The sequence below is a fragment of the Syngnathus leptorhynchus genome, chromosome 6 (genome assembly GCF_054491065.1).
Source record: "Syngnathus leptorhynchus isolate UIUO chromosome 6, UIUO_Slep, whole genome shotgun sequence".
In the NCBI taxonomy this organism is placed as follows: Eukaryota; Metazoa; Chordata; class Actinopteri; order Syngnathiformes; family Syngnathidae; genus Syngnathus; species Syngnathus leptorhynchus.
In genome coordinates this window covers 4,989,717-5,007,444 of record NC_141200.1, presented here as the reverse complement: position 1 = coordinate 5,007,444, position 17,728 = coordinate 4,989,717, and the positions used below count along the sequence as shown (strand labels likewise).

Sequence of the window (17,728 nt, the reverse complement as noted above, 5' to 3'; positions counted from 1 at the left end):
GATCAACTAATCAAACGTTAGCTGCCCGAATCCATCATGTGGCTGAAAACATATTCACAAAACAAACTTTAAAAGGGAGGTTCCAACATTTCCTCTCAAGCAATTTCTCACCCCTGTTGGAAACTTTGCGTCACGACTGCCTGAGAGCGAATAGGACGATGTTTGTCTCCTCACCGAGCCTTTGCAGTGAAAGAAATAAAATAAATGAGCACCGGCTCCCTCCAATGGGCTGTGTCTAGCGTCGGCCTGCCCTGCAGTGAGGCAAGGTTATTCACATGAAAGATGGTGTTGAGATTAGTGAGCCCTGCCTTGGCTCGCGCCAATGTCCAGCAACACCGCGCTGTGTGATTTATGAGAGTCGTGATATCTGCGCTCGCCGCATGAATAAACCATGTGGCCAGAATTAAGCTCCTGTTAAACGACGCGCAGCACTTTCCCGGGAGCCTCGGCGTCCGAGCGGGACTCCCCGTCAGGAAAGTTGTGCTGTTGTCTTATGGCACTTTCATTAGGCCGCTTATTGATGGCAGGCAGTGGAATCTTCTCTCAGCGACCTACAAATTGCACATAATGAATGACTTTGAAGTTGAAGTTGGATTATATTAGGTCTGGTAATGATTAGAAGGTTGTCTGAGAGACGTGCAAAAAAAGATGAGGAAAATAGAATGCTCGGAAATTTACCGCAATGAGAACTGCAACGTTTGGTTCGCCGTTTTTTGGAAAGTTGAGCTTCAGTCATGTAGACGTTACACAATGATGCCATTGTGCATGTAACATACGGCCTTAAAAAGTCCAAAATAAGGGGAATTTTGTTTTTAAATATACTTTTGCTGCAAATAAAATTACACCCATTTTATTTGATGAATCGATGGAATAATCGTTTCTAAAAATATTCATTTCCCGACCACTGCGACCTATTTGCACGAATTCTTGTCTGCAATCGCTCATCTAGCTGTAATTTTCAAATTTTGCTCAGCAAAGTGGAAATTTCAGCAAGGATTTTGGAAAGAGACGTATAAAATAACAACCGGGCTGTTAAACAAGTGCTTGACTAAATACAGTGATTTTCTTAGCTGGTAGCAGAAAGGAAGGCGAGAGTTCACTTTGTAGTTGCGTTGTTTTATTTGTGACATAGGTGTGTGTCATTGCCTCCTCCCCAGCCTCTAACACATCAGACACACACGCAGACGCAGGTACGGCGTAGATGCAAAAGGAAGCGCCGCAGCCTCGCTAATGAGCCCTGACTCTTAATGACATCCTCCCCCGCTTTGCCTCTACCTCACATATGGCCAGCCAACCAACCAACCAGCCAGCCAGGCTCTGATCTCATTGGCACACCACCCTGCCTGCTTACACCTGTAACCTTTGGATCAGTCCACATTTGGCTGCTCGGGAATCCATCAGTGGTGATTAGCAAACAGATTGAGCAGCGGGATGAATTCTCATAAAAAATGTATGTCGGCGCTCGGCTCACATTTAGACGATTGAACAAAGACGTGATGCACACATAAGCACCTCGCTGATCAGGAATTCTTTCTGTGGCTCTTCACAAGATTGCAGCGCCACCTGATTTTTATTTTTTTTTTTTTCTTCTCCCCCTGTCTCGACTTGCTTAGGTACCATTTTAAATAAACGACCAGCGGTGAGATGAACCTGGGATAACGTATGAGAGCCAAAGATAGGTGTGATGTCATTGAGGATTGCAGGAACTGGTCAGCCAGGGGACAAGGCGCTTAATTGCATTGCACTTTAATAAGTCACACGCTGAAGGCGCCCGGCTTTAATCATGCAGATGTCTCTGCTGATAAGAACTACAAGGGACATAGGGGGCGCCGCCTCATCAGTGTCAGGTGGAAGTTCCACAGTGCCCTGTCGACACTCCCGGATGCTTGTCCTCTTGGACTCCATCGTATATGAAGCGACACTCTATTCCGGAGAACGACCGCCACTCAGTTGTATTGCACAGTGTGCGGACTTCTTAATTTTGCTGAAATTCAAAATGCAAATTGTAAGTGCTGTAAATGACGGTACAATTGCACAGACATTCAAAATACATCCAAACACAAGGCGATTAATTCGATAATGAATTTGTTGCCGATTAATCGATTACATTTTTTTTTCTATTTGATATTGAAGCTATGAGATACATTTAGATTGCGAAAATCCGAATTCCAATGCGAGACATTGCCGTAGTTTGCTGGGTCTACTAACCCCTTGTTGATCTCATTAAAGTGCCGAATACAAAACAGTTAGTTGATTGGCCATTAGTCAACCTCGGCCGTCGTGGCTAACAGTGGCTGAGTCAACACGTCGACTAATTGGCGCGACCCAAAGTTGGTTGGTGCGCAAATGTCGTTTGTTGACTGTAACGCGTTCAAGTTCTCTCTCGAGTTCAACCGCAATGCTTAAGTGGCTTGGCTTTTCTCACTGAAAAGTGTTTTTATTCAACTATTTTGATCCAACGCACAAACATTTTCACAGTTTCATCATCGGAGATAAAAGAATTCCAAAATAGGGAACAAAAATCTCTATTGTGGTAATAAATTCTCTAGAGGAGATTTACTGTGATGGAATGTGCATGTTTGATGTGTAAACAGAAGCAAAATGTTTTTATCAATGCTGAAAAAGAAAACGATTCATCCTCAGTTCAGTGAAACTCTGTTTTAAAAAAAAAATACACAAAGCAGTTGGGGATCGTATAAACTGAAATCTCTTGGCTTCAATTGTAAATTGTGATTCACTTTCATGGCTCACTGCTAATGATCATTTGCTCACTGAGAGGTGCTCAAGCTTCAGTCCACTCATATTATTGACAGTGGCCATTTGGCAAAACCTTCTGGACTGACTATGGGGGGAATTGATCACTTAATTTATTACTTAATTGGTTTTGGTTTTTTTTTTGCTATTGGCTAGCGGCCAGTCCAGTTTGTGTACCCAACGTCTCGCCCATAGTCAGCCGGGATGGGCTTCACCTCATCTGTGATGAGGAAACGCATTATACGAAATGGATCCATCTAAAAGACTCATCAATGGTCATAACTATGAATCAATAATTTGATAATTGATTAATTTGGTGTTGCACTTCAATACTACTGACTCGAAAGAAACGGCAGCGATCTGTTGGAACAATATTATCCGTGGCATTTCCAATTATAGTCACCAAGCTGTTCCGTCGATGCAGCCGTACTAAATTGATTGCAAGCCAACAAAATATGGTGCGGAATCACCCATATGGTTGTATTTATATATTTGTCCATCCACCCATCTGCCATTCAAGCCATCTATCTTTCTATTTTTCTACTGAGCTAATTTAACGCCCACTCCAATATCGTTAACAACAAAATATCTGTATTTTTTTTAAAAGTGAAGATACTTTGAATATTGACACAAGAAGTCGTTGCATAATTTGCCTTTGCGGGCCACATTAAATGATGTGGCGGACCGTATCTGACCCCCGGGCCTTGGGTTTGACATCAGCACTTCCATGTTCAGTATCACGTGGCATCATGGGACCAAAACGCTTAGCGACAGCATATTGTTTCGGCCGGCAGTAAAAATTTGAATTAAATCCAGTATATTGCATATCATATTCAAATAGGGTACTTTCCTTTGTTGGCAGGTCGTCAGTGAGACAAAGATATGTTAAACGGGCTTATTAGGGAGGGCAATAGAGTGTCTCTTCCTGGCAAAAGAAAAAATGCTGAATTATTCATGAGGCCAAGCTACAAAGTAGTCATATTGTGTTTTTGAAAAATTTCAAAAGTGCCCTCTGACCTCATGATGGAATCATTAAGAGCTTGTGCATTTTAGCGCGGTGACAAATACACAAACGCCACGTGCCGTGAGCCCAGTGTAAGCTTTGTTAATGAGAGCAGATCATTTGGTCACACGGCGGCCGAGCAGCGTGCGAGTGTTTTTGAAGTGTGAACCGAGTTCATTGTGGCTGCCCCCCTCTTGATTTAATGCAGCCTTTTTATTTCTTTAGCAAAGCAGTGAAAAGCAGGTAGGAGGCACATAGTAAAATGAAATGAACACTACGATTGGACGCAGAGGCTGCACCGAATAAATTGGCCTTTTAAGAGGAACTTATGTGAATTATACCCCCATGGAGATTCTCGCTCTCGTAACAAATGTGTATGCGAGCTGTGTTGTGTCTTCTGTGTGTGTGTGTGTCATCATAAGCTCATTAGTTTTCTTCTTGCCAACAGATCTGTGACCTGTCATCACTTCTCCCAGAGAGTTTGTGTCTGAACTCAACACAAAGAGGCTTCAGAGACACTTCCCTCCCCCACCCCCCCCTCCGACCTCCACCACCGCCGCTTCTCTGCTCCTCAGCATCTACACAACTGTTACTACGAAGTAAGTGTTGTGTCTCGTGTCTTTTGCTATTAGCGGATGTGTTGTTGTCACTTCAAAGGTTCTAATAACTGTGTGTAGCTACCATTCATAATAAGCGGACTCACTAGTAGAACTTTTCTCCATATCCGCAATGTTATTAGAACCTTGTCATCCACGAGTGGACGGTCACAACAAATTTTGATGAGAGTGTCCAAGCCACATCGAACCTTAATGATAGCGATAAAAAAAGATTATATATATGTATAGCATAGGCTAAATAAATAACTAGTTAAAAGATGAATGGCAATGAAATAAAAACTAGTAACATCTCTGTTTCTTTTTTTAAAGTGAAGACCATTTGCAATTTCAGTAATGACTCCAAGTCTATGCAAAATTTGTCTTCTCGGGCCACACAAAATGATGTGGCGGGCCGTATCTGGCCCCCAGGCCTCGAGTTTGAGATCTATGATTTAGACATGGCAGATTTTAAGTCCAGATAATGTTTTATGACATTCACAAAAACACAAGTGTGATTTCTGATACATTAAAAAAAGTATCTGCAAAAAGATATCCAGGACTTTGACCCGACATCTTCATATAAGCACTTCCAACCTCCCGCCACTTGTGAGGTCAGCCAAATATAAGACGACAGGTGATGTGGCACTCCACTCGTCCAGAACGCTTGACGGTGAGTGGTCTCATCACCGAAGCGGTGAAAACGTTCTTGTCAATCAAGTAGTGGCCCCTCTTGTGTTTAACTAGATTATTTCGGCGGACGCTCCAGAATTTGAAAGCAGCTGTCTCCTGTAACCGGCGCATACCTTGATTAATCATCCTGTTAAGGAAATGAACATGACAGTAACCCCTGCCTGCTCGGATGGACTCCTACTTAGAGCGAGTGAAGCTCTGATTGATTTTGCCTCACTTGTGAGTGAACTACATGCGGCAATCAATGCAGAAGATTAGCAGAACATGTGAACGCTGACGTTATTGGTTACGGTCGCTCGGATATGGATCTCAATTCATATCGGGCGCTGGAGTGTGACACGTAAAAAAAAAAAGTCTACATTATAATTCTTTAGAGATAGTGTCAGACTGCCTCGCTAGTTTCTTCTAATGGCGTCTTTTTCTCTCCAAGGCGGATGTCAGTTTAGCGCCATTAGCGCTAATAGCATGCAGGTATTAACCTATGCTGTGCGCACTCGTTCTTTATAGTTAGTTCCCATTTGCTTAAATAAGACCTGCGGATGGAGGGAATTCATCACTGTCAAGCATCTCCCATCGTACGTTATCTCTCTTTGCATGTGCGGCTAATGAAATAAGCCGCAGGGCTCAACAAATCACCATCTCCGTCACTGTCACCGTTGAAGGTTGAAGGTCTCCCCGAAGGAGACAAAGTAGCCCACAAATAAAAATGATTCAATCATTCGGTGGACTTTGCTGAGAAGGCATCACGAAAACATCTGTACAAGCATCTTGGAGTCACGCTCGTAACATGTTAAGATAAAATATTGCCGTCAAGTCTCATCGGACAGGTTGCAAACTGCTGCATGTGGGATTTGATGACGTTTGTTTCCACTCCTTTCTCGTTTTAGTGCAAAGGATCCCAGATTGTGCATGTTTATTCGCTGATTTCTCAGGTGAACATGATTTAAGCCTTGGCGAAGGTTTCTTCTGGCTAATTAATGCCAAACAAACAACAATTTGCAAAACATATTGTGCTTGGGGGGTTTCATTGGGGTCGTTTTTGTGTATTTGTCAAGGAAAAGCTATAGGTCACTGTTTTGTTGTTAATATGCAACACGGCTTAAATCTGGAGTGGGCCAAAAATTTGATTTAGTCAACACGACAATATTATGAGCGCTGGAATTTTGCTATTTGAATAAATAAATAAATAAATGTTTGTTCATTATTTTTTTAATTGATTGATCTCATTTAGGAGGACCTCAAGCTATTTTTTTTACACAAATCTAAATACTACATTCTAATTATTGTGTTTGTGGAACAATAATTAAACAGCAAAATGCACCCATTTTTATCCACGATTGGTGGCTGGCGGAAATTTTGTCACTAGCTGTTGATTTTGAAAATGAAATCATGGTGTTTGGGTAATGACCAATCACAAATCACCTTTTTCTTCATTTAATCATGTGACATTTGCAAGAAGAGCACTGTGATGTAATTTTCAGTCGACAGTTAAGTAGATTTTCGATTAGACTTTTTTTTTTTTTTTTTTTTTATCTACCTACAAATAGACGTTCCATCTTTCTGTTGTAAAAAAACAAAGGTGGCCCTTGAATGCAAAAGTTTTCCTACCCCCTGGTTTAGATAAAACAATTGTGTCCCAAAATGTCATGTCATGGCTAAGTGATGCTATTATCAGAATAGTGGAATATCAAAGGTCAAACACAATCTAGGCCAGGATGTCCGTCAACCTTCGATTTGTTCACATTTCAAAAAACAAGAATGAATAGTCTTGTCTGTCACCGCTACAAATCCTTTAACATTTCAATGTAAGATTAATAAAACTACCTGGGCCTCACCGAAATCAAAGAAAAACCATGTCAAGTGTTATTCCTGTAATATAATTTTATTCATATTTCAGTTTGAGTGATGGGATCACCGGTTACTCCGTCGTCCTTGCTCCTCATTTTGGTCTTGACGGTTCACGTATGGACTCTTAACCCCGATGACCCCAACGTCTGCAGCCACTGGGAAAGGTCAGTATGTTTCCTCTTCTGCTTTAAAAAAAAAAAAAAAAAGAATATCAGAGTTCAAACCAGCTCCACAAGCTTGTCGAGGCTGCCGCATCTTTAGTGAAACAGGCTCTCTTCACCAAAGCCTCAGATCCATTCCGGGCCATTATAGCCATATCGATCCGGCGCAGCCTGAGTCGTGGCGTGTTGAGGGATGGGAGGAGTTGCAGCATCAAATGAAATACGCAGGCAAATTGATCAGGCTACTCTCATCCCAATCAATCACAACAGCCACAGAGCCGGAATAATTATTAGCTACGCCGGCTTGTGTCAACTTATGAGGAATAAGATGGAATAATTTCTGTCCTCGTGAAGAAAATCTGTGGTGATATATTACCTGGGTTATTGCCTGACCAAGGTGAGGGTACTTAGGTTTGCGGTTCCACCTTGTTGGCATTGATATGAATCCCTTAAGTGGGCTTCATAGCTTTGTGGTGGGCCAATATCCACCTGCTTCCCTCTGCCACTTGCATCCATGAGATGAATCACCCTAAAGGTCCTTTTAAGGCCCCTTATTTCACCGCTTTCATTGCAGCCGCCGACTCGCAAGACCTTTTTCGTCGTGATGTTATTTATCCTAGAAAGATACGAGCCGCTTTCACCAAGGTTCGACTAATATTCTCATATTTGGATTTTTTTTTTTAGCTACGCCGTCACTGTTCAGGAGTCTTACGCTCACCCGTTTGACCAGATCTACTACACCAGGTGCACAGATATTCTCAATTGGTTCAAGTGCACAAGGCACAGGTACGTCGGAATTTTTTTTTAATTTTTATCAGTCGTCGTGTTTGGCCGCCAGATTTTGGAGTGAATGAATTATTGTTGTTTATATGGGGAGTAATCTTCATTTCAGACAGTAGGTTGAAAGGTTGCTCAGATAATTTTACACCGCCAGACAGTCATTCATCTTGTTGTTTAATGTTCCAACATAAATCCTACTTGCTTTCCTGAAACGTTTTGTCTCCAAACTAAAATCGGGTTCCACACTTACTATAATCCATCATTTATTGACAAAACATTCCCATGTACATTTCCACTTAAAGGTTTAGACAAATAATAAATAAAGTAACGATAAAAAAGTCAATACATTGTTTCCGGTTTGGAAGCTAACTTTTGGAAAGGCTGTTTGTAAATATGATAAATATTTTTTGTCCGTCTACTTTGCTATGTGCTTCACCGACTTTGACTCTTCATGACTTCTTTCCACTTGAACGATAAATCAAAGCAAAAACATTCCCGTGTTTGTCTTCCTGTCCTTTCGGGAGCTGTCTCACATGCCGTACATGGGGTATCCGTCTCGCTGTGTCTTGTTTCCTCAGGATCAGCTATAAGACAGCTTACCGGCGCGGCGTGAGGACCATGTATAGGCGCCGCTCACAATGTTGCCCTGGTTACTTTGAGAGTGGAGACTTGTGTGTTCGTGAGTATCAATTTTTGCCTTTGCTCGGTTTTAGACGACTGGGTCTGATTTAACACGCAGGCATAGCGTTTTAGAACACCAAGCGCTTTCTGTATACAGCTAAATTAATTTAATTGAAGCCGTATAACAATGAGAAAAGTTAACGAGCCGACCGGGTCCTAGTGGCACACTCTTTAAAAAAAAAATAAAAAATAAAAAAAAGCACAAGCCGTGAAAATGAGCCTGAAGCGAGATGCTGGAAATAATCCTTAACTGATTATTCTCACATTAGACAAACACAAATAGATTTTGTTTCTTTTTTTTTCTCTCTCAACCTTAACTTGACTCATTATAGTCTGTTTGTGTTGGGGAAAAACAACATGTTGTAAAAACTGGGATCCGGGGACGCCAGAGGATCTGCCAGGCGTAACTTGGGGCCTGTTAAATAATTTGCATATTTCAACATTTCTAGCTAGTAAGACTTAGAAACTGTACCTTGGGTGAAAAATATAAAAATATATCGTTGATTTCCCCAACACATGACTCACCCCGTGCCTTTAGCGGTGTTCAGTGTGATTGACTCTGGAATTGCCTCACAATGTGAAAATGATTCTGCTCATGTCTGTTTCTTAGCGGGAATTGAAGTTGCTGTATTTTTTTTTTTTAAAGAATAGATGGAAAAGTGGTTTAGCAGTCTCAATAGGCCACCCTGAGTTTTTTTTGTTTTTTTAGCACTACTAGGAGCTCCTTTCTCTTTGTAGAAAGATTGTTAGCAGAATCTGCGATGACTGATTAATTGAATTCAATTGAAAGTGTTTTATTACTCATTATAGAAATTAAGATAAAAATTTCTCCTCTGTAAGGCATTTCTCAAAAAGTTCGACAACCCTTCCGCTTCATAAACTCTTTGTTTCCTGATGTGCCTTTATGACTTTCAATTTCTTTTTACACTCTTGTACTAAACAAACCAAGAACAACAAATAGCCTATATTGTTCATGATAAAACTTAACAAGCAAAATAACATTTTTGCTCTCCTCCAGACACTGCGGATCAATGTGAATCTTTCATTACTGATTTTATTTTTACTAAGCCACATCCCCAGCAAGCTAAACTGGCCAATCACAGCACAATATTAAACCACAGCCTGCTTTTGCTTTTTAAAATAACAATTCTAGCTAAACAATGTCCACTGATGGTAAATACACCCTTCTTGCCTTCCCAAAAGCCCATATCAACCCCCCCAAAATGCAGGCTCTGTATAAAGTTAGATCCTTTAAAAAAAAAATCAACAGGCACACCTTCGTCTCCTCCAATGTGAGCAAAATCTCTGCCATCATTTTTCTCCACATGGACTAATGCTACTGCAGACTCGGGTACAAATAGTTTGGTGCAGTGGTGCCAAGCCAGGGAGAAAAATGTAGTTTGGGATCAAATCAACCTAAAAAAAAAAAAAAAAGTGCAACACATACATCAGCTCTATAACTGGTAAACATCGTTAGCTAACTAGCATAGAACCCAAAATGGACAAAATACCTCCACGGTTTAATGCTTCAAAAATCAATTTTAATCCGATTATTATGATCACAGATGGGATAATCGGTTCTAATCGTGTTCAATAGCTGGCTAACGAAGCTACAAACTCCATGTTGCTGTTTGGATCACGTGAGATATTCGAAGAAATAAATTGAAATCACATTCTAATATTTCTCCGACTTTTTGTACTCCACGTACGACTTACTTTTTGCTTGTCCTTGTCTGAGCTTTACAGTTCTGGGATACAAGCCAACAAAATGGTATCAGCTTGTACAATCCGTCTGGGGGTCTTAAGGAGCAAGTCGCAGTTTGATCAATAATGTATTCATTAACCATCTGACCGACAATAAAGTTATGTATTCATTGACGACTTTTCAGGATGTTAACCAGCAGAATCTGCAAGTCTGGCTGTCGGATTTCACACATTGTTAGCTTTTAGTTTGATTTCATGTCAAGCTGAGGGGAAAAAGGCGCCCCCCACCTCCACTTTGGGACTGCGGGCACTGAGGGGCCAAGAGGGCAGTTTTGCTTTCTGCTGCCTTTGCAAACTGTTTCAGCCCTTTTAATCCTAGCACTCTCACTTCCAGGATTAAGAGATTTGTACTCCCAGAGCTGTTTTGCATGCAGCGACAAAAGGGGGGCATTATAGCTCGGATCGACCCAAAATGAACCCAATTTGTCTATTTCAGGAAGCTTTGTTGGGTGTATGTAAAATAGCTTGTTTTTTTTTTTTGTTTTGTTTCGCTGTAGTGTTCCTATCGAGAGTAAAAACTGTAGAATTGTTGTGTATTAAATATGCAGTAATCCACCACTATTTGTGGGAGATAAGAACAAACCCTATCGTGAATAGTGAAAAATCATGAGGGGGGAAAAAAAATTGCGATTGACTCTGTGTAGTTTAAATTATAAATATACAATAAATACCCTTTAAAAACATTTTACAGATTATCTGAGTCACAAAAAAAAATACCCCAAGTCCGCAAGGATATGGACACTTCCTTGTTACCAATTTCTTTTAATATGGAACTTTGGAGCCATCTTGTGGCATCTCATTGCAGTATAGGAAGAGGCAATTGGAGATTGTTGTAGTGTTATTTTTGTTCTTTTGTTCTATCTAACGGAGATAGAGCTGTATCAGAAATGTTGATCACTCAGAAACTGTTGATTAATTTAACAACACACAATGTCATGCGTTTTTAATATTCACCTCTCATTAAGGTTAAAAGAAGGTTGTATGAATGATTAGCATTCATACATAAATCTTCAATCAAACCTGAGCATTGTCATATTTTTTTTAATAATTTTTGGGAGGGGGGGGTCTCATACTATCCAGATTCCCATCTGCAGTGCTGAGGATAATTATCCAATTCCGCTTAATTGGTCTCCAAGAATTATTTACGACCGACATTGTTATTGTCACATGTTTGTTCACCAATCTGTCAGTGACATATTGTGACTGACAGAACAATTAATTGCTTTGTAGCAAGTGCCAGTCATACAAGAAATACTAAAATAGCTTTATATGCTCAAATGGGTAGCGACTTCACACAGAGAATGCAAATTTATGAGTATACTGATTGATAATCATCATTTCAGTATACCTGTATATTCTTTGTTGTGACAGTTCATGAATTTCAATGAACCTATTTTGCCCAAAGCAATTAGCAATTAACAATAAAACAACTTCAAAGCATCGCTGCCACCAAATCAGCCAGTTCGTGATCTTTGAGTATGTTATCTCTCTGTTTGTGTGTAATTAGATGCCAAGTTTCACCCGAGGGCTGCTTCATGAATGCGTGACCTTTGATCTGTCGGAACCCCTTCATTACCTTAATCAGGAGCTCGCTCGAGCAGAGGATGCGAGGAACTCATTCGCTTAGGCTGACGATGACAATTGCGGAGTGAGAAACTCGTTAATGACATCACTCGGTAGGCCGGCAGACTCTTGGCGTGTCTTTGTAAACCGACAACATGTCCGCCGCTACTCTTTTCAGTCGCATTATTAAATGGAGATGGGAACAGTCGTACATGTGTCCTATGGGAGAGGTGATGAGTTTTTATCACAAGAAAGGAAAGGATTTCTGAGCCTTTGATTTTTTTTTTTTTTTTTTTTTCCATGCTTGAAAGACAAAGTTTTTCGAATAAAATAATTTTCTTCCTTGATAGAAAGTTTGGAGGGGCTATGTTTGATATGTGCTCTCGTAGATTGATTTCACCGTAGGTGTCTTCACGGTATACCACTCCACTTTTGTAGACACAAAGAGAAGCATTTCTTGAAAAGCACAAACACAATTTTGTGCATGCACCTTGGAAGCTAGCACGCTAAAATGAGTCAAAGTCAATCGCAATTTATATTTCTTTGCAAAGGTTACAAACTTAATGTAGTTGATCAAACTAATTAGCCTAATTTGTAGCTCAACCAAGGCTTTAACTGATTAGTCCACTAGCTAGACTGCTAGTCAACGCATTGCTAGTCTATAAACAGGGACAGGCAACCAAATTTCATCGTAATAAAGTACTGATAATTGTTAAAACCATAAACCAGCATCACAATACTTTGCTGTACAACACTGAAAGTGACTTTTGCCGATAGAACAATTTTGAGAGCACCTTTTCTCTTGTCCTCGAGAACAAAAGCCAAGGCAACGCAAGGTAGCGATTGATCTTTTTGTCATAAATCTGGAAAGAAAGCTAAGATAGTGGTGTGACCACGCAAGACCATAACTCTTATTAACACTGCAGCACATTTACCAATTAGCTCTATTGTTAACCGCGCCGATAACACCTCTCGCATAATGAGCTAGATTAGCCTTTTATCGAGATGAAAGACTCAATTTTCAGATTCCTCAGAAATGAGTTTAGCGGCGTGATTCATGAATTTCAATTAAAATGAAAAGACCTACTCCTGTTTAATTATACTGTCCCCTTTTTTTTTTTTTTTTTTTTTTGGAAGCGCCATTCAGATCTACGAATGAAGTGTGCACTTCATCTTTTCTCCCTGGGCAAAATTTCATTTCCATGTTTCTTTTTGTGACACGTTTGCATTTCTCCTCTTGGTCGCTGATCAGAATTTGCTGATTGAAACAAAACTCAAATGAGCTCGTTGTGGTGACATTGCATTCGACTCCTCGTTTTGAACACTCTGCATATCGCGGCCTCATTGATTACAGGTAGTCGATCCCGCACCTTCGTCAGCACAAACAGTGGACAGCCCCCCCCCCCTCTCTCCCCTTCCTCATTTTAATTAGACGCTCTCCTTGCCAGAATACTGATGCTCAGAAATCTGCCCTGCATTATCTTTCAATCTCTGGTTTACCGTTTTTGCCTTGGGAGCATTTCCGTGATTAGCGGCGGCTTGCCACTGTTTTGGATTCTCCCTCTTGCTCCTCTTTTCCGGCCTCATCCCTCCCGCTAGCGTCCGACCCTAATCGAAGGCTGATTGAGCGATAATCTATAGCTGTAGAGTTCGGGCATGCCGCCAACTCCCGGCCGACCTCTCTGGCTACGGGATGAGCGCCATGATATCCCACACATAGCTGGGAAAATCTACTCAAAGCTTAGCGTGCCGTGATGTTGTCATGATATGAGGAGGGAAAACAAAACAGGGAGAATCCAGATGCGGTCCAATCAGGATGGAGTATTTATTTGTTTTGCTGTCTTTGCTTGCATCATCCCACCAAGTTTGTGAACTACTGATTCCCATCTTGCATGCATTCTTTCCCCCGAGATAAGAACGTTTGTCTTAACCCAGCAGGCCTGATGACCTTGTCTTCCAACTTTGCTCTTTCATGCTAAGTGCCCATCTCTGCGATGGATTTTAGATTCTTCCCTAAAACGGCAACAGAAAACTGCCAAACCTCTTCTCGGCGGATCGTTTTTAAACTCTCTGAACGCGCACACAGGAATACAAATAGGATCCCAATGGCCGGATGCTGTGTTGCTCAATAAGAATGATCAAGACAACGTAGACACTTAGTAAACACCGCAGTGCGCGGCCTCGCTGTATTCAAGAATGAAAACATGACAAAGTAGCGGCTGATCAAATTAGAAAGGATTTACGGCTCGCTCTGTCATGCCTCCGCCTGCTGATAACAGCTCAATCTGCAAAGTAAAACTGTGATAAACTGAGATGTTGATTAAGTCTACGCTCTCTGGAGAAATTGTTTAGTCGGCTGTCAAATAACGGAGATGAATGTTGAATATGAGCCTTTAACAACATTTCCTCACCTTCAAAACGACGGCCACGCTTATAAGATCACTCGACATTTAACGACAATCCAACTTTTCACACCGCCTCAAAAAAAAAATCAAATCCGCATTTGATTTGCTGACACGTGTGCTTGTGTGTGTGTGTTTTCTCCCCCAGCTCTGTGCACAGAAGAGTGTGTCCACGGCCGCTGTGTGTCTCCTGACACCTGCCAGTGCGAACCAGGTTGGGGCGGACTGGATTGCTCCAGCGGTGAGTTGACTTCCCTCCCCTCCCTTAGTCACTATTAGTTACTACTTGGATTCATTTAGCTTTCACAGCCTGTTAGTTTCCAAGCATTTGCCTCAGTGTATCGCAAAGCTACTTAGCTTTGTATCCTCTCTTCTTTGCAAACACAGCCAGTGGAACAGGTAAGTGCCACTGAATTCATTTTCATTTGCTGGAAGTGGAAGTGATATGCTTGATGGAATCTGATGAATGGCTGGAGCCCCGCTGTGTCTCACAAGCTCTCTGTTATGATCTTAATCATGATTAGACCGGTGCTTGTGACTTGTGGCTGTGAAAGGATCAATCAATGCCACGCGCTAACAAGCTATAATGATGGCTGTTCTATTTAGTGGGCTTTTCAACATGGCTTCCAAAAAAGTTGCAAAAGATTTTTTAAATAGCTAAATGCCAGGTACTTTCTGATGCCTGATAGGATCAAAAGACTATCTATAAACTTCTCTTATTGTATTTCCCCATTCAAATGAATGGAAATGTCATTAATCCATTCAGGCCTCACCAGAGAATAACAAAAAAATTGAATGGGTTTTTCTCATAAGTAAAATATTTTATGATAACGGCAAGAGCTAAAAAATGAGCATGTCTGGAGTTTCTAGGTGGCTGAGCGCAATTGGAAATGGCCGTCTGCGCCCTTGTGGGTGTGAACACAGCCATCTTTATTTCTGGCTAATTGAAGCAGCTCCCTTCAAATGTAGGTGTGAAATTTACTTGGCAGATGCTTAAAACCATTTTTGGAAAAATTGTACTCAACTGCCAAATGGTTGCTTGCTAAAATTTGAGTTGAGTTCACTGCTCGCAAGTCAAAACGGACAAATCATAAGATTGGCATCACTCTGTGTCTGCAGAAAACACAAATATGCACATACTAGTTTGGAGGTACTGCCAAAAAGTTTTGTGAAAACTGCTGCGCGACAAACTAAGTATAAACCGATTTACACCAAGGGATTAATAAAGCACATGTGTATTTATAATAAAGAACAGCGTTCGATGCTGTATATCCGACGAAAGCTGTCGGCTGATTTGCAGCTCAATAGAAATGCTCCTACTGTATACATTCAGGGAAATAACAGTAACTTATTAACTGAGCTTGCACAACTGCGCATTTTCATGAATGAAGTCTATTTTAATAATAATAATAATAATAATAATAATAATAATCTATTTTTATCACATCATGCCTATTAGCATATTTAAAAAAAAAATGGATCCAAACTATTGTTTTTTTTTGCAGCTTAAAATGAGCAGGCCACACTGCCAACTAGTGTCTCGGTGGTGTAACTGCAAAGCAGCATGTAAATGTAAACTCGCGTAACACAATCTCAGTACACAACAATAATTCAAGCTGTCAGAATAAAGAATGAGAAATTATACCAGTTGTGTTAGTGTATGGGATCTATGAATTTTCATTAGCAAGAAAGCCATTCCCTGATTAGCAGATGTGTGTAAATCACCCGCTCCTGCGTCAATGCAGAGCGGTTCAGCGCTACCGTGTCTCCCCCTGCCAGCCCCCCGCATGGGTGAGGCTGCAACAAGGGAGTGTAAGGCTTTAGGGAGTTCCCCCAAGAGACTCTTGTCCCACTCTCGACTGGTTAGAGGTGCAGTGCAGCGTGCAGGTGCTTTGCTAATCCAACTTAATAAAAGACTTGAGCAGCAAAACAGAGGCATTATTCATAACTTTAAATTTCCATCACAGGCGCCAGTCCAGGCTTTTCAGTTGCGAGTTTTTCATCTGTTTAAAATGCGGAATCTCTGCCAATTCTCAAATTAAATCGACCTTCCTTTTTCTCGTGTAAATGGCATGTCTCATCCCGCGTATGTCAAATATAGTCGATATCAGTTTCCATATATGTGCACGGCTTTCACGGGCTACAAAACACACGGCGGAAAGCTTGCTATGCATTCCTATATTAAAAGGCAGTTGTGTGATTGGACTGCCGGGGAGAAGTCACAATGCGCGCTGGTCACGTAGCGAGGAATGCGTGAATGTGATTAAAAAGCATGTCACCCGGGCTTGAAGATGAAGTGGGATGCTGAGCAGCCTAAAGCTAAAGTGACAGCTTTCCAGCCAGTCGTTTGGCTCCCAATCAAAGGCTTGGACCTGGTTTGTAGAGCAGCACCTGGCAGGAAGTTGCTTTGTATATGTGTCAGGCGGCAAGAGGAGACTCAAAGTGGGGGTTTTTTTTGGGGGGGGGCAGCAAAGAGAAGGCGATAAGCTTCCGGAAGATTCAGAGAGTTGTTTTGCGGCTGAAGATATCGGCTGTTTTTTTTCTTTGCCGCCTACTGGGATCCACCTGCTGATGCCAGAAAATATTTCATCCTCTCGCTGGTCTTGAAACGAGAGTCCCACTGGGACCAGAGATGCCCTGTGACCTACGTGGAGTCCAAGGGGGATCTTTCCACAAGGACACAGTGGCTAATAAAAAGACGGTTGGAGGACAAAACGTAATGTTTCTTGTTGACGGTTGCAATCCCGAGTTTTGAGTTCTCATGAGTAATGAATGAATGTTTAATTGTTGCTACTGGTTTGTGTGGCGTGTTTGTGCTCTTGAACATATTGTGCTATCATCATTTTTGTGTTTCTACTCTCACTTTAAAGTGCACAACATTAAAATGCATTATGATGTTTTTGTTTTGGCTATAAAGCTTTTGAGCTTTCTATTGTTTTGCTGTCTTCTGGTTTATGATAAAATAATTTGTCGTGTTGCTCCACAACTGTGTTCACTTTAAAATATGAACTGTGGCAGTGGAATTTTTTTTCTTTTTAAAGATAATATAGGGTTCAATAGTCATTGTGATAATGTGAGGGATCATCAATGGATTTCCTAAAGTTTATCAGCTATTATCGATTGTCAAATTCTCACCAATTCTGCTTTTTTCGGCTACAGAAAGCAATAGTTTTTTTTACTATACATCTTTGATTATCCATGCTTATTGTAAGGTGATAAGTTGGTTCATTTTAAATCTGGTTGGTCATTTATGGTCCATGAGGTAACATATTCCTCCCCGAATCATCTCTAAACGAGACATGTGTTGGTGTAACACCCGTTTAATTGAATGCAGGCTCAGAAGACTTGCTAAAGTTGAAATCGCTACAGCCAGGGGGGCTACTTACTTCATGTTAATTGTCAAATAAATCAGTAACATTATTACAAATGACATCACAGAGGACGCCGCAAGCAGCAACACCAACTAGTTAAACTATTGACACAGAG

At 41.1% G+C, this 17,728-nt stretch overlaps 1 protein-coding gene across 3 annotated transcripts in view; it reads left to right on the top strand.

Annotated features, from left to right (window-relative positions):
• megf11 (multiple EGF-like-domains 11) overlaps positions 1–17,728 on the top strand; it is a 58,278-nt gene that overhangs the window by 7,569 nt on the left and 32,981 nt on the right. For all 3 annotated transcript variants that reach the window (XM_085914363.1, XM_085914364.1, XM_085914362.1), the window contains exons 2-6: positions 4,206–4,356; positions 6,941–7,055; positions 7,737–7,838; positions 8,411–8,511; positions 14,391–14,483. In XM_085914363.1, coding sequence (XP_085770489.1) covers positions 6,949–7,055; positions 7,737–7,838; positions 8,411–8,511; positions 14,391–14,483 — 403 coding nt within the window. In that variant the 5' untranslated portion in view covers positions 4,206–4,356; positions 6,941–6,948. The remainder of the gene's footprint in view (positions 1–4,205; positions 4,357–6,940; positions 7,056–7,736; positions 7,839–8,410; positions 8,512–14,390; positions 14,484–17,728) is intronic.